Here is a 25,444-nt window from a genome sequence, read left to right as displayed (position 1 = left end):
GTCCACACACGCAAATATACATACCTACACAGCTTTCCATGGTTTACCCCAGACGCTTCACATGCCTTGATTCAATCCACTGACAGCACGTCAACCCCGGTATACCACATCGCTCCAACTCACTCCAAAAAAAAAATATATATATATATATATATATATATATATATATATATATATATATATATATATATATATATATATATATATATATGGGAACTTTAGTGAAGGGCGCAAATGGGGAGGTGATAACAAGTAGTGGTGATGTGAGGAGGAGATGGAGTGAGTATTTTGAAGGTTTGTTGAATGTGTCTGATGATAGAGTGGCAGATATAGGGTGTTTTGGTCGAGGTGGTGTGCAAAGTGAGAGGGTTAGGGAAAACGATTTGGTAAACAGAGAAGAGGTAGTGAAAGCTTTGCGGAAGATGAAAGCCGGCAAGGCAGCAGGTTTGGATGGTATTGCAGTGGAATTTATTAAAAAAGGGGGTGACTGTATTGTTGACTGGTTGGTAAGGTTATTTAATGTATGTATGACTCATGGTGAGGTGCCTGAGGATTGGAGGAATGCGTGCATAGTGCCATTGTACAAAGGAAAAGGGGATAAGAGTGAGTGCTCAAATTACAGAGGTATAAGTTTGTTGAGTATTCCTGGTAAATTGTATGGGAGGGTATTGATTGAGAGGGTGAAGGCATGTACAGAGCATCAGATTGGGGAAGAGCAGTGTGGTTTCAGAAGTGGTAGAGGATGTGTGGATCAGGTGTTTGCTTTGAAGAATGTATGTGAGAAATACTTAGAAAAGCAAATGGATTTGTATGTAGCATTTATGGATCTGGAGAAGGCATATGATAGAGTTGATAGTGATGCTCTGTGGAAGGTATTAAGAATATATGGTGTGGGAGGCAAGTTGTTAGAAGCAGTGAAAAGTTTTTATCGAGGATGTAAGGCATGTGTACGTGTAGGAAGAGAGGAAAGTGATTGGTTCTCAGTGAATGTAGGTTTGCGGCAGGGGTGTGTGATGTCTCCATGGTTGTTTAATTTGTTTATGGATGGGGTTGTTAGGGAGGTAAAGGCAAGAGTTTTGAAAGCTCACACGTTGCAGTGTAACTACTTGGGTCAGAGAGCTGGGAGTGACGTCAGCTTAAGTGTACCTGACTTTCTAACAGCGCAGTGGGGCTTTATCACTGACAACGGCAGAGTGGTGCTCCACTGCAGTTGAAAGTGGTTAGCATGACAGCAAAAGAGTGGTCTAACTGTAACTTCGATAGAGTGGCTGTTTAGGATACAGTAAGGTTCAGGGTCAAGTCAATACGGTGGAGGAGACATGGACACAACTCAGGAAGTGAATTGTTAAAGTAAATGCGAAAGGATCTCTGGCACGATAACCATGAAGACGACTACATAGATTCGGAGGGGTCAACAAGAGTACAAATTCGGGCAGTTAAGATATCGTATGACGAGCGATGAAATCTATTGAAAGCAAAATGGTAGTTATGATTTTGAACAACGTTATAACTAGAGTCCTCTTGGGCCTATCATAATTGTGCGCAGGAATTACGATAGTGCAAGAGAACATTCTAGACATTTGGGTGGTCTTGCAGCGTGCATATCCGTAGTCGTGGAAGTATCTGGAGAAGTAGTGGAAAGTAATAAGGTAGTGTTACTGAGACTACGATCAGTGTCTTCTGGAGATGGAAATTACTACATAAATGACGAAGTAGGCAAACGATGACCAGATTCCTAATGTTCCGATGAACGGCAGGATTCATCATATAGAAAATAAATCCATAAATGATAATGCTTGTAGTGATAAAATATTTTATTAATTTCTATATATATGAAATGGTATATATGAATGAAAGAATAAGTGAATTGAATAATGTTATATAGGTTCTTCTTCATCATTGCATTCGATTAGCGAGTAGCGTAAACAGATGGCTTGAGGATACCTCACCTGGGTCAAACCTGGTACTGTCTTTTGGAAATTAAATAAATAGGGGGGAGATTTCATGTGTATGGGGGGGGGCTCTGGCCCTTTTACTTTATTTTATTATACTCGATAATATAGATATAAATATAAAAAAAAATAAAAAAAAATAAAACAAAAAAGTGCAATATTGTTTTTTTACCTTTTACGACCATTACCCATAGCAGGATCGAATATCTGCGGTGGCTGTGATGGCCTTGGAGGGAACCGTACCCCGTTCCCTTCCTACTTATTTGGAAAGGTATTAAAAAATAACATGGGAGATTTCCCCCCGCGATCCTGCCCAGCGTAGTCGCTCTACGCCATGTACACGGGGAAGTTTCGATCCCTTTGAGTTTGTATGATATATATATATATATATATATATATATATAATATATATATATATATATATATATATATATATATATACATTATATATATGTCAGGGAAAGCTTGCTGTTGCAATCTCCCTCTTTGATGTAAAAGTTTCTAAACGGGAACATCTCCGAAGGCTCAAGCTGGGGTCCTTCGAGTAACTGTGGTGTCTGAATGTGTGATGTAACAAGAGATAAGAAAGGAGTATGTATTGAGGAAAGAAAACTGGATGTTCTGGCTCTGAGGGAAACGAAACTTAAGGGTAATGGGGGAGAGTGGTTTGGGAAAGTTTGGGAGTAAAGTCAGGGGTTGGTGAGAGGACAAAAGCTTAGAAAGTAGTACCACTACTCTTGAAGCAGGAGTTGTTGGAGTGAGTGATAGAGGGTAAGAGTAAATTCTAGATCGATGTGGGTAAGACGGAAAGTGGATGGAGAGAGATGGATGATCATTGGTGCTTATGTACCTGATCATGAGAAGAAAGATCTTGAGAGGCAAGTGTTTTGGGAACAGCTGAGTGAGTGTGTCAGCAGCTTTGATGCACGAGATCGGGTTTTAGTGATGGGTGATTTAAATGCGAAGGTGAGTAATGTGGCAGTTGTGGGTATAATTGGTGTACATGGAGGTTCAGTGCTATAAATGGAAATGGTGAAGAGCTTGTGGATTTGTGTCTTAAAAAAAGACTGGTGATTTTGGATACCTGGTTTTAAAAAGAGAGATATACATAAGTATAAGTATGTAAGTAGGAGAGATGGTCAAAGGGCATTATTGGATTACGTGTTAATTGATAGGCGTGTAAAAGAGACTTTTGGATGTTAGTGTGCTGAGAGGGGCAGCCGGAGGGATGTCTGATCACTGTCTTGTGGAGGCGAATGGGAACATTTGTAGAGGTTTTCAAAAAAGAAGAGAGAATGTTGGGGAGATAAGAGTGGTGAGAATAGTGAGCTTGGAAAGGGGACTTGTGTGAAGAAGTACCTAGAGAGATTGAGAGTAGAATGGCAAAAGGTGAGAGCAAATGACGCGAGGGGAGTGGGTGAGGAATGGCTCGTGCAAAAGCTACATGTGGCATGAGAAAGGTGGGAGGTTGGCAGATTAGAAAAGGTAGTGAGTGGTAGATGAAGAAGTAAAGTTGTTAGTGAATGAGAATAGGGAGGTGTTTGGACGATACTTGCAAGGAAGCACTGCAAATGACTGGGAGGTTAAGAGAAATGTGCAAGAGTTGAAAAAGAGGGCAAATTAAGAGTTGGGGTGAGAGAGTATCACTAAACTTTAGAGAGAATAAAAAGACGTTTTGGAAGGAGGTAAATAACGTGTGTAGGACAATAGATGGGAACATCGGTGAAGGGGGCAAGTGGGGAAGTAATATCAAGTAGTGATGAAGTGAGGAGATGCAGTGAGTATTTTGAAGGTTTGTTAAATGTGTTTGATGTTAGAGTGGGCAGATATAGGGTGTTTTGGTCGGGGTGGTGTGCGTAGTGAGAGGGTCAGAGAGAATGGTTTGGTTAAGAGATAAGAGGTAGTGAAAGCTTCGTGGAAGATGAAATCCAGCAAGGCGGCGGGTTTGGATTGCTCGTTATCCGAGGCTCACATTAGTGGTCATGAATACAGAATATGGAGGCTCTTCACTAAACAGTATTCTACGTTTATCCAAAAGGAAGTGATTACGTATATAAACAAATGCATCGTTGATAGATTATTTCATGAATAAATAGGTGATCTTTTTTCTTTAGCATTAACATCTGATTAAGCTGGTCGAGTTGCTGCCTCTCCAGGTCAAACTATGAATATATTCTTGTGAAGTTTCCAGACCTGGTCGTCGTTTGTGGCGTTAATGTATATGAGACCAAAATCAAATTTGGAGGCAACGATTAATTCGACAGTCGATTTGTTCAATAGAATAAGTCTGACGCCATACGGTTCTGAACGTCCCTTCGCCGTGGGCTATTAACAAAGAAAACATATGTATCAGAAGAGTGTACATGGAGAAGATGGAGACCTAATTAGAGATGGATCGATACAAAGGATAAGATTATGAGTGTTCATAGCCCGAACATGTAGTGGGGGTAGGGGGGTGCAAGCCTATCATGGGACAGAGTGAATTGGAGCCATGTGGTATACAGGGGGCGACGTACTGTCAGTGGACTTAACCAATGAGTGTAATGCAGACGGGATATACATAGAAAGGGAGCTGTGATTTCAATTTATTACACACTTTTCTTCATCTGTTCCTGGCGCTATCTCTCAGGAAATGTTTAACAATTATGAAAGAAAGATATATATATATATATATATATATATATATATATATATATATATATATATATATATATATATATATATATATATATATATATATATATATATATATTCACACAAAATGATCATTATTTGAAATGCAAGTACCACAATAAGACTCATGTAGACCGAATTTGTCACAGATTATCGTAAACACTTATCATCAACAAGACCACACACGCAGGAGCTGCTCTTAATGATGCTGCTGGGAGATAATGGTGGGAGGTGAGCTCTCCAGGCCACACGGTAGACAACACGTCGTGCCACACAACACATGACAGCTCAATCGTGGTCATATCGTGTCGCTGCTACATGTCAGGTGTCAAGCAAAGCTCTCCCGTCCGTTCTATTTCTCTTCATTGCTTTTCCTTTCTTTCTCCTACTCTCTCGTGGCAAGAGTTTCCTCTGTCTGCCCCTTTAGATCTTCACGTCTTTTCCTTTCTTTTTCTTCCTTTCATTCCTTTTGTTTCTCTTTCTATTATACTTTATGTCACCTCCCATGAAGAATTTATTCTTCTCCGTTTTCGTTCATAATTTTTTTTCCCTCCATCTCACACATAACACTTGACCGCACTGATCGCACACAACTCGTCCTTTGTAACTAGATTTTCCTGTGATGAGTACTACACACTAGCCCTGCCTCTGACACAATCTTGAAACAAGCATTCTTTCTTAAGTCTCTCTCTCTCTCTCTCTCTCTCTCTCTCTCTCTCTCTCTCTCTCTCTCTCTCTCTCTCTCTCTCTCTCTCTCTCTCTCTCTCTCTCTCTCTCTCTCTCGGTCTTTTTGACTTCGTATCAAGATATTCAGGAAATCTCTTTCTTTCTCTCTCGTCTCTCTCTCCTCCTCATCTCTTAGCGAGAGTTTAGCATGCTAGACAGAGGGACGCAACTTGTGGATCGATTAGGCCAATGAGCCAGGAGCAGTCCGCTTGAGACCTGACACAAGTGAGGTCGTCCCCACCAAAGAGTAGACCAGGAACATTACCCCCTTGAGCTCGACGTTACGACCCTTGAGTTTGACGGTACGATCATGGAACTCTACGGTACGACTTTTGAGCTCGACGGTACGAACGCTGGTTATAACGGTGTGACCAGGTCATTGTACTCAATGGCTGTACTGTCGTCTCCAAGAGGGTTAACAACGCACGACCTGTTGTGGGAAGGGAACACCAGCTGTAATTAACTTGACAAACATGAAGATCGAAACATTGGAAGCTATAATCCCAATGATGCTTTCATTATAGAATATTTAATGGCTTTCATTTGCCAGTATATAACAGCTACTGGATGATGAATCAGCACTATCTTCCATGAATGAATATGTTACATGAAACTTTTTAAGTTACAAAACCCACCAGTGAAGTCATTTAGGAGGCTACATACGCCACGACAAGAATTATGGGAAACATTAACTCTCCACATTCCTCTCCCTCACACGCAAAGAGGAGTTTATTAAAGTCTGCATTACATTTACTGGGATTCAATTAGGCAGATAAAAATCTCATGTGTTTCTAGCAGTTAACACCACAGGATGAGTGGGAATGTTGGCGCTTTAATTAGTTCCATAAACGACGTAATCTCAGCTGGTCTTTCCACTCCTCTAGTTCCTTGTTTTCTCGTTGTTTCTCTTTACTAACTTGGCCAGGAGATCTTTGCCCTACCAAGAAGGCAGTTAAGGGGATGATACCTTAAAGATACGTCAACCGAAAGATATAAAGAATCGTAACTCCTCTTGTAGTTTCTTATCATGCTGTTTGATTCTTAAGCTTTCAACACAGGTTAACTCTCATAGCAGTTTACCAAAAGCTGTAAGATCGTGTATACACAATCCCTTTTCCTAGCTTTCGTTATATCTGTCTTTCTGTTTCAACATCAGTCTACCTCTTTCTCTCTCTATTCCATCCTCCTCTCCCTGTTACACCCTTCCTATCTCCCAGAGCACAAAGGCAGGAGATCGCAGGGGTACCTTTAAGCCGCGGACGCGTGGGTGGGGCTTACGACTGTTGGAGCGGAGCCACTCCCGTAAAAGCAGGCAACGGCTCTGCTATCAACAGATTTGGAGCCGCAGGCAGGAGTCCATGCCGCAGGAAACTGGAATGATATGGAGGGGAAGTATTCCTGGAGGATCCTGGTGTGGTTGGAATAGAGAGCATAGCTCTCCCTGGCTGGCTCCTGCTGTGGTTGTAAACGAAGAAACTTCCTTCCCTGGGTGGCTCTTCCTGTGGTTGGAATGTAGGGCATAGCTTTCCATGGGTGGGGAATGCAGGTGTTTCTTTAAGCTTCCGGTGTGAGTGAAATGAAAGGTAGGTCTCCCTCATGGCTTCTGTTGAGGTTGGAACGGAGGGAAAAGTTCTCCCTGTAGATCTCTGATGTAGATGGAATGGAGGTCCTAGCTATTTCTTAAGGTTCTGTGGTGCTTTGAATGGAGTGTATAACTATTCACGTAGGATTCCCCTAGGTGTAGAGTGGAGGGCAAGAACTCCTTAGAAACTACCAGTGGAATTGGAGTGGAGGCAGTTCTCCGTGCAGGGAACCTGTTTCCCCCCTGGGTCTGTGGAGGAGATGTCGCTGTGACTCGGATACCTGAGTGTTGACTCCACTAGATAAAAGAGTGGCGCGTCTTTGTCGGACTCTTTCTCCCGGCCTTTCAATTGCTGTTTCATTCTCTCTTTTCCATTACTTCCCCTCTTTCCCTTTTTGCTTCTTTCTTTACCTATAGTTTTTTTCTGCTAGTCTTACCTTCTTTTCCCCGACTCTTTCTCTTCTGTCTGTATTTCTCCTTTATATTGTTTGCCTTTGTATTTCGTTTCTTTCTTTCTTTCTTTCTTTCTTTCTTTCTTTCTTTCTTCCTCACTCTCGTTCTCCTTCACATTCTCTCTAATCCTGTTTCTTTCGCTCTCTTCCATTCGTCTCCGTCAGTAATTCAGGTATCTTATATCCTCCGGAGTTGCACACTGGGCGAGGCCCGACGGGACTGCAGCCACGCATGTCATCTTCCACTTGCCCTGCGAGAGATCACATCAGAACAATCCAACTCTCAACGTAGCTGATCAACTCTTCTGTAGAGGAACCTTTAAGGATGTTATGGGAGGCCATCAAAATGGTGCCTGAAAGTATGTATTCTTGTGGGTGCTCAGTCCACAGAGGAGTTTCCCTACCCACTGTGCCAAAGGGAACTCAGGACGTGACAACACCGCTCTCCTCCCCGAAAATCAGAGGATAAAACCTCGCCTTCAGAGGTCATGTGTGAAAGCATGCTATCATATTTTATAAGGTCTCTAAACGACTCATTTCTCTGAGTGAGTGTCTTTTCTGATACTCGGCTGAGGTCGAGTGAAGCCGAAGGATAAAGGAAAATCACTCACGATTTTCACAGATGCCTTTGTCAAACGGACTCGTCCTCGAAGAAGAAAAACTCACATTAAGGGAAGATACTTCTCTGAGGAGTCCTGGCCTTTTATATCAATTCGTAGTCAGAGTTCATACACTACACATTAAAAAGTCCCCCAACAAACAAGTCGCCGTGCAATAGTCATGTGTGGTCGAAGATGGTGTCCCTGTCCCTCCCACATCTAGGCAAAGACAGGTACCCTCCCTGGGCTTGAGGGTAGCATTCGAGACGTTTTATCTTTGAGAGTATTTTCCATTTCATCCAGAGGTTTTCGAGTAACAGTATTGCTCTGATATTTCTCACTGAAGTTCGCACAATGAAGGTATTTCTCAAAGGCTTTGTAACTTGTTCACGTATCTCTGAATCACCGTAGGAAATACAGCGATCATGACGGACCTTAGTGGCTCACATTTCCCTAGCCCCAAGTGATGCGTCATCCTCCAGACACCCCTCAGGAGGACCACCAGATCCTCACCCAGAGTGAGCTAGTATCCTGTAGTTCTGCCTCACCAGCGGCAATATCCTGTATATTATATAGCCTGAGCTCTGGGAGTGCCAGACCAGAATATCTTAAATCATTCGTATCATATTTGCTTCTCTGGCGGGTGACATGTGTGAGATGTAGGAAAATGGGGACGGTAACCTCCCGAGATTAGAATTGAGAGAGAGACAGAGAGAGAGAGAGAGAGAGAGAGAGAGAGAGAGAGAGCACTCAATCACCAGCTAATGCTTTCGATTACACTGTCAAGCTGCATTCCGTGCCAGCACTAGCCCCGGGACAGATCCGTGTTATGCTCACGCGTCACTAGTGATCTTGGGTATTGCTGGAGCCCATAACACTCGCCTCATGTGTTCTCACAGTAAGACAAGCCTCACAGTAGTTGTTGAGATATATCTGCATACTGATATCAGGGATCATTTCCATTCTTAAAAGAAATGTGTGATAAATTACGTCATCACTAACGACAGTTTCTTGTATTACGTAACTGCATCAGATCAACGAATGAGCCAGTCTAGGAATGTGTGATTACAGGAGATACAAAGAAAGAGTTGCCAGGTGGTATATTTCCCCACACATTTCACGACCCAGCCCACACATTTCACGCCTGGGTCTCGCCTCTTGCGTATCATTTCTTCGTCCAACCTCGGGCGTGGAGGACGTTTCTCAACCCACCAGAGTGGCAGAAGACCACACCCGTCACCATCTATCATCTACCCATCAACTGCTACTCCTGACGTCACTGACCCACACCCACTGATGATGTCACCCTGCAACACTGGCTGATAACATCAGTACTGCCAATGCTGATGTCTTCACTATCAACATCACCACCATCATCACTACCATGATCTCTAACACCGCCACCAACATCACCACCATCTTCACCACCATCTTCACCACCATAATCTTTAATACCACCACCATCACCACCATCTTCACCACCATCTTCACCACCATCACCACCATCTTCACCACCATAATCTTTAATAACACCACCATCACCACCATCTTCACAACCATCATCACCACCATCACCACCATCATCACCATCATCACCACCATCATCACCACCATCACCACCATCATCACCATCATCACCACCATCATCACCACCATCTTCACAACCATCATCACCACCATCACCACCATCATCACCATCATCACCACCATCATCACCACCATCTTCACAACCATCATCACCACCATCACCACCATCATCACCATCATCACCACCACCATCACCACCATCTTCACAACCATCATCACCACCATCACCACCATCATCACCATCATCACCACCATCATCACCACCATCATCACCATCATCACCACCATCGTCAGTAACACCACCACCATCACCATCACAACCATCATCATCATCATCACCATCATCTCTCACACCACCACCTTCCAATACACTCACCACAAAACCATCCGACTCCACCACTCTCACCACACTATCCTTTTACCATTCCAGTTCTGCCACTCATGCCCTCCCCAGCTGGCCGCCCTCCCCAGCTGGCCGCCCTCCCCAGCTGGCCGCCCTCCCCCAGCTGGCAGCCAGTCATTACCAGGTTATCCCGTGTACCAGCTATGGATATGGTGTCTGAATGATCAATACTGGTCTGGCTAGGTTGCCAGCCACTTTCACCTGGTGGTGGTGACGGTGATGAGTGTTGGTGATGGTGTTGGTGATGGTGTTGATGAGTGGTGGTGGTGGTGGTACCAGGCAGTGATGGTGGTGGTGACGGTGATGAGTGTTGGTGATGGTGTTGGTGATGGTGTTGGTGAGTGGTGGTGGTGGTGGTACCAGGCAGTGATGGTGGTGGTGACGGTGATGAGTGTTGGTGATGGTGTTGGTGATGGTGTTGGTGAGTGGTGGTGGTGGTGGTACCAGGCGGTGATGGTGGTGGGACCAAGTGATGATGACATTTGCGGTAGAGGTTATGATGCAGAGGTGTTGTTCCAAGTGCTTGTTTTCTGGTTGGCACAGGTGGTGGTGGTGGTAACAGGTGGTGGTGGCAACAGGTGGTGGTGGTACCAGGTGGTGATGGTACCAGATGGTGATGATACCATGTGGTGGATCAGTGAAAGTGATAATGCTAATGAATGTGGTAGTGAGGGTGGTGTTCGTTGTTGCGTTGGTGGTGGTGTTGCTATTGATGGTGGTTGTAGAAGAGGCTACTGTAGCACAGAATGTGGTCAAAGATGAAAGCACTGGTGGCTTTGCTTTGTGGTAGTAGATTACATCCTAAGCCAACACAGCACAGGAGCTTATGCTGTACGAACATGATCCCCACACAGTGTTCACATACATTATCCTCACACAGTGTTCACATACATTATCCTCACACAGTGTTCACATACATTATCCTCACACAGTGTTCACATACATTATCCTCACATAGTGTTCACATACATTATCCTCACACAGTGTTCACATACGTTATCCTCACATAGTGTTCACATACATTATCCTCACACAGTGTTCACATACATTATCCTCACATAGTGTTCACATACATTATCCTCACATAGTGTTCACATACATTATCCCCAAACACAGTGTGGACATGCAAGTCTCGTTCAGCATGTACACACGGAGTACACACATCACATTGCTCCCAGCAAACATTTAGTATTTGGCAGACACTGTCCAGTGTGAGGCAGTGCAGTGGACAGACAGACAGGCACCGCCGCCGTAGCCTCTGTCCAGCAACAAAGTCGCTGAAATCAAGAGCCGAAAACTTGAGAAAATAAGACGGGAATTATATTGCTTTCTTCTGACCAACGATAAGAATGATTCATATTCTCACTGTATTCGTAAATTTTTAGACAAAATTTCTTCATATGTTTTTTTTTTCGATTGTAAGAGTTTAAGGGAGAGTGGATTGTAAAGCAGCTATCAAACTGATGTAATATTAGTCGTGATGAACCATACTAGTAGTACGTGAGCAATGATAAGAACATTGATTATCATCTTCATTATTATCATAATTTTGCCATTATCATTATTATCATTATCATTATTATTGCTATTATTATCATTATTATTATTATTATTATTATCACTATTATCATTATTATTATTATTATCATTATCATTGTTATCATTATTACTATTACAATTATTATTATTATTATTATTATTATTATTATTATTATTATCATTATTATTATTATTATTATTATTATCATTATTATCATTATCATTATTATTATTATTATTATTATCATTATTATCATTATCATTATCATTATGTATTGATGATAATGGTAGTTGTAGTAGCAGTGGTAATAGTGGTACTAGAAGAAGTAGTGGTAGTTGTAACGGTAGTGGTAGTAGCAGAAGTGATAGTAATTGTAATAGTGGAGGTAATAGCAGATGTACGGTGGTACAGTGATCATTACTCTGCAACACAGTAACGACGGTGGACGAGCTGGCTCACTGCCCTGGTTGTTGGTCGTGCGTTGTCCAGATGACGCATTGATTTCCCATTAAACTGGAAGGAGAAGAAATGTCGTAACATTTGTGGTGCTGCTCAAATGTGTCCTCTGTTGCTGTTATTGTAGTGTTGATGTGTTGGTTTTATGGTCAGAAGTGTTGTTGTAGTGTTGATGTGTTAGTTTTATGGTCAGAAGTGTTGTTGTAGTGTTGAAGTGTTAGTTTTATGGTCAGAAGTGTTGTTGTGGTGTTGATGTGTTGGTTTTATGGTCAGAAGTGTTGTTGTGGTGTTGATGTGTTGGTTTTATGGTCAGAAGTGTTGTTGTAGTGTTGATGTGTTAGTTTTATGGTCAGAAGTGTTGTTGTAGTGTTGATGGGTTGGTTTTACTGCCACAGATCTGGGTGGTGGTTCCTGACACTACTACGTTGGTCATGTTAGTGGTGTTGGTGTTGGTGTCCATATTGATGTATTGGTCATGTTGGAGATGAACATGGCGTGGATGGTGAAGTGTAAAGTGATGTTGGTCTTACTGGTTGTGGCGTCGTGGACGATGTGAGACGGTTATGATGAAAAGACATCCCGGGCACAGCAGAACACAGGCCACTATGATGGGTTTACAACACCAACTTCATCTTTTAAAGATGGGAGAGCTTTCTCAACGTGAGAACTTTCTCAACGTGAGAACTTTCTCAACGTGAGAACTTTCTTAACGTAATTCATGGAATTCTTCAAATTCAGACCATTCTTTGAGGTCGTCATGGAAGGAGTGTGTAGCGGTATTTATGTCAGATCTTCTATAAAGAACTTGCATGACATACACGCGGTAAGCTATGATGTTCTACCCGCCATCTGAAAGTTAGCAGAAGAAAGATGGGAGTAAAGTTTGAGAATGACATAAGATCCTAAATGTAATTTAGGTTAAGACGGTGAGGTGTAATAAGCATCTCATTATAATGATCAGAATGGTATGACGGGAACAGATCTGGTGAAGGATGTGATACTTCAGTTGGTGATGAAGATAGCGTATAGCAACAGCTATTACGACCGTGATGCTGCAAGGTTGACGAGAATGTCTTCATGCTATGAAAAGAAACTCCTAACGATAAAGTTAGGAGCAGAGAATTGATAGCAGTGCTGTTGCTGGTACGTGACTGGAGAGAACAGCCGACCTAAGCTATCCCTCTGACATTATGTGTGAGAGAAAATTGGTTATCTGTATATCTTGTTTTATGATGGTGGGGACACTGATGCAAATTCTTTTGGGTAGTATCTCATGTATGGGAGAGAGCTGTTATGGAAGGTACTTTCAGAGAGGTGCTGTTGATGGTGAGGTTTGTGGGGAGGTAATGCTGGGAGGAGCTTTGGGAAGGTAATTTTAGGGAAGGTCTGTTGGTGAGCGTTGCTGGGGATATAATGTTGGTGAGGGTTTTTGGGTAAGGTTGCTAGTGTGAAGAAGGGCAACGGTATTTAGAGAGATGCCGTTGAGAAATGGTTGGTGGGGAAGAGGCACTGATAAGGCTGCGGGGGAGGAGATACTCCGTAAGGACTGTTGGGGAAGGACTCTTGGAAAAGAGTTGCAGCGGCGAAAAGCTGCTAGATACGCGTGCTAAGAAGCTGCTGAAGACAGTTAGGTGGCACTCATGTCAGGTGAGAGGCGAGGTGTGCGGGAGGAAGTGTCTCTAGACTTTCATAATGAATCACGAGTTCCCTCACCACAAGTGTTCCCTCACCACATGTGCTCCCTCACCACATGTGTTACCTCACCACAAGTGTTCCCTCACCACATGTGTTCCCTCACCACATGTGTTCCCTCACCACAAGTGTTCCCTCACCACATGTATTACCTCACCAAACGTGTTCCCTCATCATAATAGCTTAGAGCCGATTAGTCTTCATTATGTATCATTTTTCTATTGCAATTCAGTTTGAATGTATCGTATTTGTGTACATCGTTTCTCCTGTGCAAAATACTGTAGTTTACAAAAGGAAATCATCAATACCTAGTTTGCACACGAGTTTTTAACGGGATATATACGTATTCTTGAGACACCAGATTTCCATTCATATGCATAATTCTCGTCACTCAATAGTTTAGTTATTGATCTTAATACGTGCAATGTTCTTCCTCCTGATTTGCTTACTCAAGTGTCTGGAAAACATTATTTACCTATGTGTGGGACTCTGGCGTCGAAAGGAAATAATCAGTGAGGATTTAATGACATTTTTGGAGAGTTGAGCATGGCTTTGGTATCCAATTTTAACCTCGGATACCTCAGTCTGTCGATCGATCAATACCGCGAGAGTTTAGTCTCATTTTATACAAACGTATTACACAGGAAGGAGGGACAGGCTGAACACGTCGCAAGTTATCCCGGTTTGTAAGAGGTTTTACCACATCCTAGTATAGTATATATCCTACACTAGCCGCTGTCCCACTGATAACTAGCCACGCGTGTACTGCTACACTACCCAATGGTCCACTGCTATACTAGCCACTGGCCCACTGTATATTGATACAGGGTCTTGTGAATTCGAATGCTCAGCAAATGTTCCAAGGAACAGGAAGGTATTGGAAACCTCACATGGGTGTTTGTTTTCGGGGAAAGTTGTAATTAGGTAGTTGTCCTGCTTCTGGTATGACAGTCCCTTCAGATATGCCCATATCCCTTTTAATGGTAGGCTTTCATAACCTTCTCTTATGGTACTCCTTTGAGAAAGGCATATCCTACCCCTGTGGTATTCACTGGAAACGTGCGTATCCCACTCTTGTGGCAGTCCCTGGAGATGTGCGTATCATACTCCCATAGTGTCCTGCTTCTGTGGCGGTTCCCTGACATCCTCGTCCTGTGGCGGTCCCTGCAGAGGGACCAATACTCCTCCTCCTCTGCCCATCTTTCCATGGCACATTTTCTCTGTCGTGTTTTTCAAGCATTTGATAAACGCACATAATCTTACAATACACGCAGGTCTTCTTATCTAACTCATTAAAACGCTGATTACTTTCATTCTTAGCAAAATTTGAATATGAAGTTTCAGTTAAATCTAAAAATTCTTTTTCATTTACGTCTTTGTGTTAAAAATTGAGTTATGCCATATCTATATTCAGTGCAAATTATAGTTGAATTCATGAAACTTGAGTTTGACTTGAGCAATGAGTACAAAAACAACGATCCACACAAAATTGTGCATTCAGAGCCAAAAACACTCACACTCACACAGTGAAACAAAATGCTTCCCTATACAATCCCACCTCAACACGCTCGGCACTGAACTCAATGTAATCGTAGCAGATCCTTCCCACCCGAGCTACTCCATAATTTACCTCCGGCCTTCAAGTAGAAATAATTAGCTTACCTCTGCCTCACACTTCGGCAAACTCTGCTCAGAGATTCCCCCATCCAGAACCAACCAACAAGACATACAGACTGAAGTAATCCGTCAAGCACCACACGACCGCCTTTTCGGCTCAATCTTAACCTCAACCATGCCAGACATATACCCACCAGAAGCAACACACCTCACACAAAAACGAGTCTCATCTTCCCGTTTACGCTCCGTGCATCACTCACCTCGAAAACACTACAACCACTGTTTCAACATATCCCAAGATTCTTTAAGCCCACGATATAGCTACCACAACGTAGACAATGAGTACGGGTACTCCACCTGGCATCCCGTCAGAGGACTATGGGTCTCCTTCTCTCAAAGAAAATGAAACTTTTCCAAGGGCGTCCGTTGAAAATTCAAAGGGACCAATGGCCTGTTTTTACCTTGACATTTTTACGACTTTTCAGTAAATCCCAGAGAGCATAGACGTTTTATTCTGATAAATACTAAATATTATAGCAGCCTCTAAGCCATTCTCATTTAGGGGAGGAGGAATCATTTTTCTGACAGTATTTCATTTTCTTTACTTTGTAGCAAGTGAAACATTATCCTCATCATACCTATCTATAAAGTTTCTAAGGATCAAGACATCGTTCCAGAGAAACAAATGTTTCTGGCATTATTTCTTCCACACAGACACTGTGATTCAGACTAGTTTTCAAACAAAGAAGCATCACCAGTCTTCATATTGTTTACCAGTAGGTCCTGTGTGTTCCTGTTATCACAAAAAATTAACTGATCACTAAACATCAGAGATTAATCTGAACCATACACCAATATTTCTCAGTCTGTCTGTACAGAGTATGTCCAGAAAGATGCTATAAAGCTTTGGTAAGCTTACAACATCAAACATTCAAGCTTTGATCGTCATAAAATACTCCAAGTTCAAGCTTTGTTCGGCATACAACACTACACGTTCAAGCTGTGGTCAACATACAACACCACATGTTTAAACATTGATGAGCGAACGAGATCGCTTGAAGCGCTTGCTGAACCCATGGGTCCAGAAATTTTCAGAGACAGGAGATTCCTTCATCAGGAAGCACAGACCTGACAGTACGGCACGATCGCACAATGATCGTAAACCACAATGCTGCCTCAGACTGACTGTTTGCCTACCGACAATCAGACACAAAAACTAGAACTATTTTAATAACATATTTTCAGGTGAGGATTGCCATGATGGCCACAGATACATAGCACGATACATCAGTTCGTCTTGTGTCCTTCAGAATCTGCTGCAGCAGGAGCTTTGTTGATGTTTTTGATCCAGAACTTTATTTACAAAATCAAAAACCTTGATCGTCTGTTGTAGATTTTCCAGTAGGGAAATATTTGGCAAGAAGTGGTGGGGAACATGCATGAGTATTGAATATGTCACGTAACAAATTGAATGACTAGGGACTGCTTAACCAATTTCTAAAGTACATCGGGAGGAATCATAAAGATAGACAGAATACTTGATCTTATGACAGATGTGTTGGCAGCTGAGGCTTTAGTGGTTCCAGTTCATGTCACTAAATCACAGTGGTGCTTAATGAGTCTCTGCTACAGAGAGGTTCTCTATGCACCAGTTTGTACTTGGTAATGATGCTCAGGGATGTAAATCGCAAGAAAAATAGGTACTGTTATTCTAATGGTAACTGACTCGGTATCTTTTAATCACATTACTTAGAACGAGTGGAAAATTTCATTGATCTTGAGAGAGAGAGAGAGAGAGAGAGAGAGAGAGAGAGAGAGAGAGAGAGAGAGAGAGAGAGAGAGAGAGAGAGAGAGAGAGAGAGAGAGAGAGAGAGAGAGAGAGAGAGAGAGAGAGAGAGAGAGAGAGAGAGAGAGAGAATCATCAGACTTCAGCTGGAGACTGTCTATGTTCCTATCAACCTATTAGCATCAACCTTTGCTACATAGTCATCACAACACAAACCTCTTTACAACCAATCGTTCTACAGCTACGTGTCCATTATTTCAAGCTCACGTCTTTATATATGCTTTCGTGTCTGTTGAATTAATTATGATTTCAGTGGTGCAGTATTTACATAGACTATATGAATGTGATACAGAAAATGGTATTTTGAATTGAAGACTTACATACATTCATAGGCCTGAGTCTTTGCAAACTCCATAACCAGACAGACGAGAGAGAAGGGTCTTCCCTCTTGTGTCCCTTCTGGATACCTTTTAGATGAATCACTGAATCTGTGTTTCATCTCTTATATGATATGTGTTTTTCTAATGACAGCAGTGATGATACGGTGATGACTTGGGAAACACAGTCATCCTGAACTGCAACAAAAGCAAAGATGAAAGAAATGTGGATTTAACTAAGAGAAAAGAACACGAGTCTAAGCCTGAAAAACAGCAACCCTCACACACACACACGCACACACACACACACACACACACACACACACACACACACACACACACACACACACACACACACACACACACACACACACACACAACTGGAATTCGTAAACTTCACCCAACATCTCTAGGGAGCCTACATGTGCTTGAGTCTTGTGGTGAGACTGTGAGTGTTGTGTGAGCCTCTGTTAGGCTCAGCAGGGGCAGGTCCTCCCAGCAAGGGACCAGCAACAGGATGGGCGGAGTCGGGATGGATGTCTCATCCAACGGGGACGTGGGCGGAGCGGGCGTGCTAGGTCACGCCAAGGAACTGTGCGTCAACAAGATGGGCCACACCATGGTTCCCCCACCAGTGGGTGAGTACACCACTCCTGACAACTACAACATTTTAGTGTACATAGATTTAGTATACATTACGTACATTGCTTTCATGTACATAGATTTAGTATACATTACCTACGTTACCTTTCTGTACATAGATTTAGTATACATTACCTACGTTACCTTTCTGTACATAGATTTAGTATACATTACCTACGTTACCTTTATGTACATAGGTTTAGTATACATTACTTACGTTTCCTTTATGTACATAGATTCAATATACATTACGTACGTTACCTTAAAACCAAATCCCATATTTTATCGTCTAATAAGACTGATATTCTTATTCAGTGAGGAATGCTTTAGTAAATTTAATTTTCTTGGATTTAATGTGAATAACATGAATACCTTAGTTCATCAAGGAGGATTTTATAACCTCATGATTATTAGTTTGCTCAACGAATAAACCTCATGATTATTTTCCAGACTTTAATCTTACCATTTCCTGATCTGTTGATCTGATTAAACCTTATCACTGGCATGAAGATGTGTATTACATCTAGGTCTTCTACTGTCCTTCCATAGCAGCTCAGTGTACAGATGATGTGAGGGACAATACAATGATGTATGTACATACCAAATATTTCTTCTGAACAAGTACTGTCTGATCTGCGAAATGAATGCATTTGTATTGTCATTTTACATAGATTATTCATTTACCATTAAGGGGTGCTCAACCGAAAAATAATATTGAATAATCACACAAACATTACATAGTCTACAGTGTATAGTTTGTGAAGAGCTAAAACTTTTGATGTGTTGACGTTAGATTCTGAAACAGTACTGCAGTAGAGGACACGTTGTTCTATTAGATATTCGTAACTAACTTCATGACGCTAGACTCTAGTAACACACACTGAGATTGATATGAAATACGATAAAGGTAGCTATCCAGTTTGTAATACTAATCTACAAAGATTCAAATTAGTAAATATAGCGTTAGATAGATTGACAGAGAAAAACGAAAGAGAAGGTCAGCAGGTCAGAAAAAGAATGAGAACGAGATGAAAAGAGATCGGGGCTGAGAAAACAGTGCTGAGCGGCGAAATGTGCAGATTTGCGAGCTTTTGGTGATAATGAAGCTTACGCTTCTGGCCTCGTAGGGCAAGAGTTGCCTTCATCCTGTGTCCATCCCAGAAACATCCTTCAAGGCAGGAGTTACCATTCCTCCCGTGACCGTACCAAACACCAACTCCCGGATGGGATTTCCCCCGCCGCCTCTGCCCATCCTCCCACACTCCTTCCTAGGCGAGAGTGTCTCGTCCTCTTTTGCCGTCCTACACACTTCCTCCAAGACAGGAGTTCCGTCACCTCTTGTGTCCATCCTACGCACCTCCTCTTAGGCAGGAATTCCCCTCCTGTTCCAATTCCATGCACCTCCTCAAGAAGCCCCTTCAGTAACGCCATCAGTGGTGGTCAGAAGAATGGAGCTTCGTCGTTGTCTTCTGCTGGATCTGAGAGGGTATCCAACCTTCTTGTAGCTGGGAAGACTTTAATCCAAACAGTTTGCAATAACGGCAATTCCCTCAACATACTACAGTCCCTCTCTCCAGATGGTCATGTAAAGTTTTTTAAATATTTCCCCCTGTATCATGAACAACACTAGTTGAGAAGTGGAGATGGAAGGATGCAGCGCAAGGAACGAGGCTTACCACGGACATACGTCATAATAGCAATATCGAGCAATTTTTCGTCATTTTTGGGATGATTACTGACATATTGTGGCCTGTTGGGTAATTACTGGAGTCTTACGTGTTCAGTAATTACTAGAGTTTTCTTGTCTGTTGGATAATTCCTGCATTCTTGTAACCTATGGGGCAATTAATCGAATCTTATGGCTAGTTGGTAATTACTTGAATCTTATGACCTGTTTGTTAATTGATGGGTTTTGTGGCCTTCTGGGTGATTATTGGAGTCTTACGACCTCTTGCATGATAACAGTCTTATGGCCAGTTGGGTGATTCCTGGAGTTTTGTGGCCTGTTGGATGATTAATAGAGTCTTGTGGCTTGTTGGGTAATTACTTGAGTCTTATGGCCTGTTAGTTAATCACTGGAGTTTTATGGCTTGTTGGGTAATCATAGGGGTCATATGGTCTGTTGGGATATTACTAGAGTCTTACGACCTGTTCGGTGTTAACTTGAATCCTATGACATGTTTGGCAATTACTGGAGTCATGTGACCTATTGGGTAATTTCCAGATTTTTATGGATTTACTGGCGTCCTTTGGCTTGTTGGGGATTTACTGGAGTATTATGGCCTGGTGGGTGATTACTGGATTCTTATGACCGGTTGGGTATCTACTGGAGTTACATGGCCTTTTTGGTAATCATTGTAGTCTTATGGCTGGTTGTGTGACTGTCAGACTATCACTAAATGGCTGAGAAGGACCCAGTTGTAGAGGCCGACGCCACAGCGGGTTGTGAGCTCCCTGACACCCGGCTCATCGTAAAGGGGATGTATCCTTCCCACTGCTCTTGCCGGGCCGGGTGGGGAGGAGCCAGGTGGGGCGGCCAGACTGGGGGCGACCAGACTGGGGGCGGCATGTAGAGTAAGGAGTAGAGTGATGCCTGGGGAGAGATAAGTTGCAGGGATTGGTGAGGTGACGCGTAGCAAGGATGGGATGTATGGCTATCCAGTGAGAAGGAGCGGGTTTAGAGGCAACACAAAGGGAGGGGTAAGGTATAAGGGCAACACATGGGGAGGGGTGAGATATAAGGGCAACACATGGGGAGGGATACGGTATAAGGGCAACACTTGGGGTGGAGTAAGGTGAGGAGCCACCACTTAGAGAGGGTCCAACGTATGGGAAAGGGTGTGGTGTGGGGAGAACATATGGGGAGGAAGATACAATCTGTTGGGGAAATAGGGCGTGGGAAGTGAGTCAGTTGGTGTTCGCTGATGATACAGCATTGGTGGCTGATTCAAGTGAGAAACTGCAGAAGTTGGTGACTGAGTTTAGAAAAGTGTGTGAAAGGAGAAAGTTGAGAGTATATGTGAATAAAAACAAGGTTATAAGGTTCAGCAGGGTTGAGGGACAAGTTAGTTGGGATATGAGCTTGAAAGGAGAAAATTTAGAGGAAGTGAAGTGTCTTCGATATCTGAAAGTGAACATGGCAGCTAATGGAACCATGTAAGCGGAAGTGTCATAGGATCGGGGAAGGGGCGAAGGTTCTGTGAGTGACGAAAAATGTGTGGAAAGAGAGAATTATCTCAGGGAACAAAAATGGGTATGTTTGAAGGAATAGTGGTTTCTAGAATGCTATATGGTTGCAAGGCAAGGGCTATAGGGTCGCGCGGAGTAGACTGGATGTATCGGAAAGGAAATGTTTAAAGACAATATGTAGTGTTAGGCGATTTAATCGAGTAAATAATGAAAGGGTTAGAGAAATGTGTGAAAATGAAAAGTATGGTTGAGAGAGCAGAAGAGGGTGTGTTGAAATGGTCTGGAAATATGGAGAGAATGAGTGAAGAAAGGTTGACAAAGAGGATATATGCGTCAGAGGTGGAGGGAACAAGGAGAAGCGGGAGACCAAATTGGAGGTGGAGGATGGAATGAAAATGATTTTGAGTGATCGGAACCTGAACATACAGGAGAGTAAGAGGTGTCTAAGGAATAGAGTAAATTGGAACGATGTGGCAAACCGGGGTCGACGTGCTGTCAATGGACTGAACCAGGGCATGTGAAACGTCTTGAGTAAATCATGGAAAGTTCTGTAGGGCTTAGATGTGGATAGGGAGCTGTGGTTTTGGTGCATTACACATGACAGCTAGAGACTGAGTGTGAACGAATGTGGCCTTTTTTGTCTGCTTTTCTGACTCTACCATGCAGAACCATCCAGGGTAATTTAATGATGGAGCAGACCCATCCAGGGTATTATAATGCTGGAGCAGACCCATCCAGGGTATCATAATGGTGGAGCAGACCCATCCAGGGTATTATGATGCTGGAGCAGACACATCCAGGGTATCATAATGCTGGAGCAGACAATGGTAATGAAACGTTCAACATCTTTACCCAAGACTTATCGGCTGACAAGATGCTGTACATGAACATTATCGTTCCTTCATCACATGTCGGTCATAGAGGTCAGAATATAATTTGACCACTGCTTGGTTGACGACCTATAATACAAAGAAATACGGACAATAACAATCCACTGCCTCTTTTTGAGGCTGCTTTTGATACTGGAAGAGATCAGAAACTGATATTAGCCCCTCGGGACTGGTCCAATGATAATAATGGGTATCTGGCTGGAATATGTGTGTGTGTGTGTGTGTGTGTGTGTGTGTGTGTGTGTGTGTACATACAGACACTAGAGTAAAGACATGGTACATATATACAAGGTTAAGAGGCAGGACAATTCGAGCGTAAAACTCTCCCCGTAACACACAAGCAGGAATCACAAAGCTTATGAGTAGATATCATCTCACGATCTGTATGAAAGATCTTACCGAAACCTTATCAACTCGCTAGTGATGTTTACGATTAACCTTAACAAAAGTAGTGTTGGAAGAGACTGGAAGACAGCAAACGTTGTACAGTATTCAAGAATAGTGACGAAGAAGTATCCGCGACTTACAGGCCAGTATCACGAACAGAGTGACTTACAAGAGAAAATAATCATGAAGTAGACAGAAGATTTCTTGACCAGTACAAACTATTTACGTGGAAGAGAACACCGAGTCACTGATTCAGAGGTAAAGCATTTTGTGTGATGAATCTGTTTCATATTTCTGACAGAGGAAGCAACATCTTGGAAGAAAAACAAAAAGATAGATGGGAAGATTTGTATTCTTGGACTGATAGAAGGCCTATGATACTGTCCACTATAAAATATCTATCATGAGAGTAGACATCGGAGCTGAGGATCAGAAGACGGCTACATGACTGAACTGACAGCCACCAACTTGGGGGGGGGGGAGAACATGTAAAGGTATCTTTTTCAAACTGGATTAGGTTGACAAGCGGGGTCCCCCAGGGGTCAATGGTGGCGACACTACTGATGTGAGTCTATGTGTTTTACTTACCGAATGGATGAGGATCTTAAGTGAATATGTTTGCTGATAATGTCAAAATCATGAGAAGTGTGAAGTAAACGTAACTGCAGAATAACAAGAGGCAACTGTGTTCAAATAAATGGCTAATTATATCTAATCCGAAAAAATGAAAATTGTTGAAGATGGAAGAGAGAATAAGTAAACAGACTGTGAGTACCAAGCTGGGAGACACTCATTAAGATAATCGTACGATGGAGGAGTCTCATAATTAGACATCTTACTAAACTTGTCCTCAGAACAACCTCTTTGAAGGAGCGTGAGGGAAGCAAACTATGTTTTGGTCAACATTAATATTGTCTTCAAGTTGTACATGGACAACGGGAGGTTTAGGGTGATATAAACGAGGGACATTCGACCGAGGCTTGAACTTGTCGTAGTAGTCTTGTATCATTACACGAAGAATCCAATTAAACTTGATAGGGTCTAAAGGATCGTAATAGGAATGGTTCCAAAAATGAGTAAGCATAAGGTGCATTACAGGAAGGGAGAAAGTCCTCGGTCTTTCCAATTTGGAAGAAAGAAAGAGATAATTGGAGACATGATGACTACATAAGTTCTGGGAGGCCATTACATGCTAACACATAACAGTTCTCTAAGGTCCGATGGATATCCAAGAAAATGCAGCATTATTGGTAGTGACGCAACAATGGTACACGAAGGAGGACGTGAGCAAGATTTTTTGCATCCACTGAGTCGTGGGCCCGCGGAACAAGCTAAGTGATAAAGAAGTAACTGTATCACTGGAAAATTCAAAACCCATTAGGACAAAATGTATGAATAAGCAAGTCTCCACCAGTGTAAAGCTCACTCCGCGCATGTAGTCGTAGCTGATAACAACTAGGTAACAACAAGCAGACAGACAGACAGACAGACAGAAGACATACATACATACAGATAGACAGACCCCTCGCCCAACTCTCGATGGGATAGGACGTGTGTCACACACACGCAGCTTGATCCTTGGATTGCGCCTGACTGGACCAATCACATTCACACAAGAGACTCTACTTCCAATGAATTCGATTTTGAAAGAGATATACATATCAGGTGCCTTTAACAGTGGACTGTTAAACCAGTAACCCAGTTAAAGTCTCTCGAGAGGCTACAGTCGCAGCTGCAGTCTCCTCAGTGCAAATTCTATGTCACTGACGTATTATTCTGACGTTTGGAGCAGAAACCCAGCTGACCACAGCGACTCAGGAGAATTTCCTCGAGGAGCGATCTCTTGACCAATGTCCGTCGCCACAATCACCTTGTACCACCAACCAGTGCTCATAGTGATACAAGAGTTGACATACACCTACTACTGTGATTGCCATAAATATTTCATGAACAGTGCACAGCTAAGCAAGCAAATATCTTAGTTTTCCCATAGTTATGTTTGTGTCCATTATTATATGACTGTAACGCAATCAACGTGAACTATTCATTACTTAGTGTTCATCATTAGACACATAATATTTCTGCAGTTCAGCATGTAACTTTATATCACTTAATGTTTACTATTAAATACATAATATATGTCAACATAACGCTATTGCAGTTTTACCAATATGTAACTTTAAATCATATAATGCTCAACGAATCACCACCAAATGTATAATGTATAAACCATAGACCATAGACTTTGCTATGTGGAACTTCCTGTATTATGTAGACAGACTTTACACATGTGCTTAACCAAAGAGTAGAAGTATCCAGTCCCGCCCTGATCTTAAGCTCTTTTATGATCCATTAGCTAGTTGCTGTTATGATCCCGTTCCCAATCATATAATTCCTCAATTACAAGTAAATTACTGGCATTATGCACCTGATTCTAACACTGTAAATTGGTATGATCGATGAGATCTGTAAAGTAGGTCGAGAGCTGGGGAGGAGGAGAGGAGAAGCAGAGGGGAGAAGAGGGAAAGGACGAGGGTAGAGAGCGAGAAATAAAAAGGAAGATGATAAGAGCAGAGGTGCTGGTATTAGGTATATCTGTTGGGTGGGGGACCAGCAGCGAGTGCGAGGGAATGCAGAGGAAGGAATGAGGTAAATGAAGAGGTAAAGAGTTGAGGGCTTGAGGATGTAGTGAGCGGCTGGGGATATACATGAGCTGGTGAACGAAATGAGACATCCGGGAGTTGACAAGGGTCGGAGAGATACTGGAGGGGGTGATGGGGGGAATGGTGAGGGGATGGAGCTAATGAGGTGGTGAGGGAGGGGTGGCCGTGGTGGTGAGGGAGGAGCCCTTCAATCATTTTTCTTATTGGGTAGTTAGGAGGTGGAAATTGATG

At 42.6% G+C, this 25,444-nt stretch overlaps 1 protein-coding gene across 2 annotated transcripts in view; it reads left to right on the top strand.

Moving 5' to 3' along the window:
* LOC139754494 (major facilitator superfamily domain-containing protein 4A-like) overlaps nucleotides 1-25,444 on the top strand; it is a 156,673-nt gene that overhangs the window by 23,212 nt on the left and 108,017 nt on the right. Inside the window, exon 2 of one of the 2 annotated variants that reach the window (XM_071671761.1) lies at nucleotides 17,597-18,080. In XM_071671761.1, the coding sequence (XP_071527862.1) occupies nucleotides 17,960-18,080 (121 nt within the window). In that variant the 5' untranslated portion in view covers nucleotides 17,597-17,959. The remainder of the gene's footprint in view (nucleotides 1-17,596; nucleotides 18,081-25,444) is intronic. The other variant, XM_071671762.1, reaches the window with a different exon arrangement.

Source organism: Panulirus ornatus, chromosome 17, assembly GCF_036320965.1.
Source record: "Panulirus ornatus isolate Po-2019 chromosome 17, ASM3632096v1, whole genome shotgun sequence".
In the NCBI taxonomy this organism is placed as follows: domain Eukaryota; kingdom Metazoa; phylum Arthropoda; class Malacostraca; order Decapoda; family Palinuridae; genus Panulirus; species Panulirus ornatus.
The sequence above is the reverse complement of the archived record's forward strand: the minus strand, read 5'-3'. Positions and strand labels throughout refer to the sequence as shown.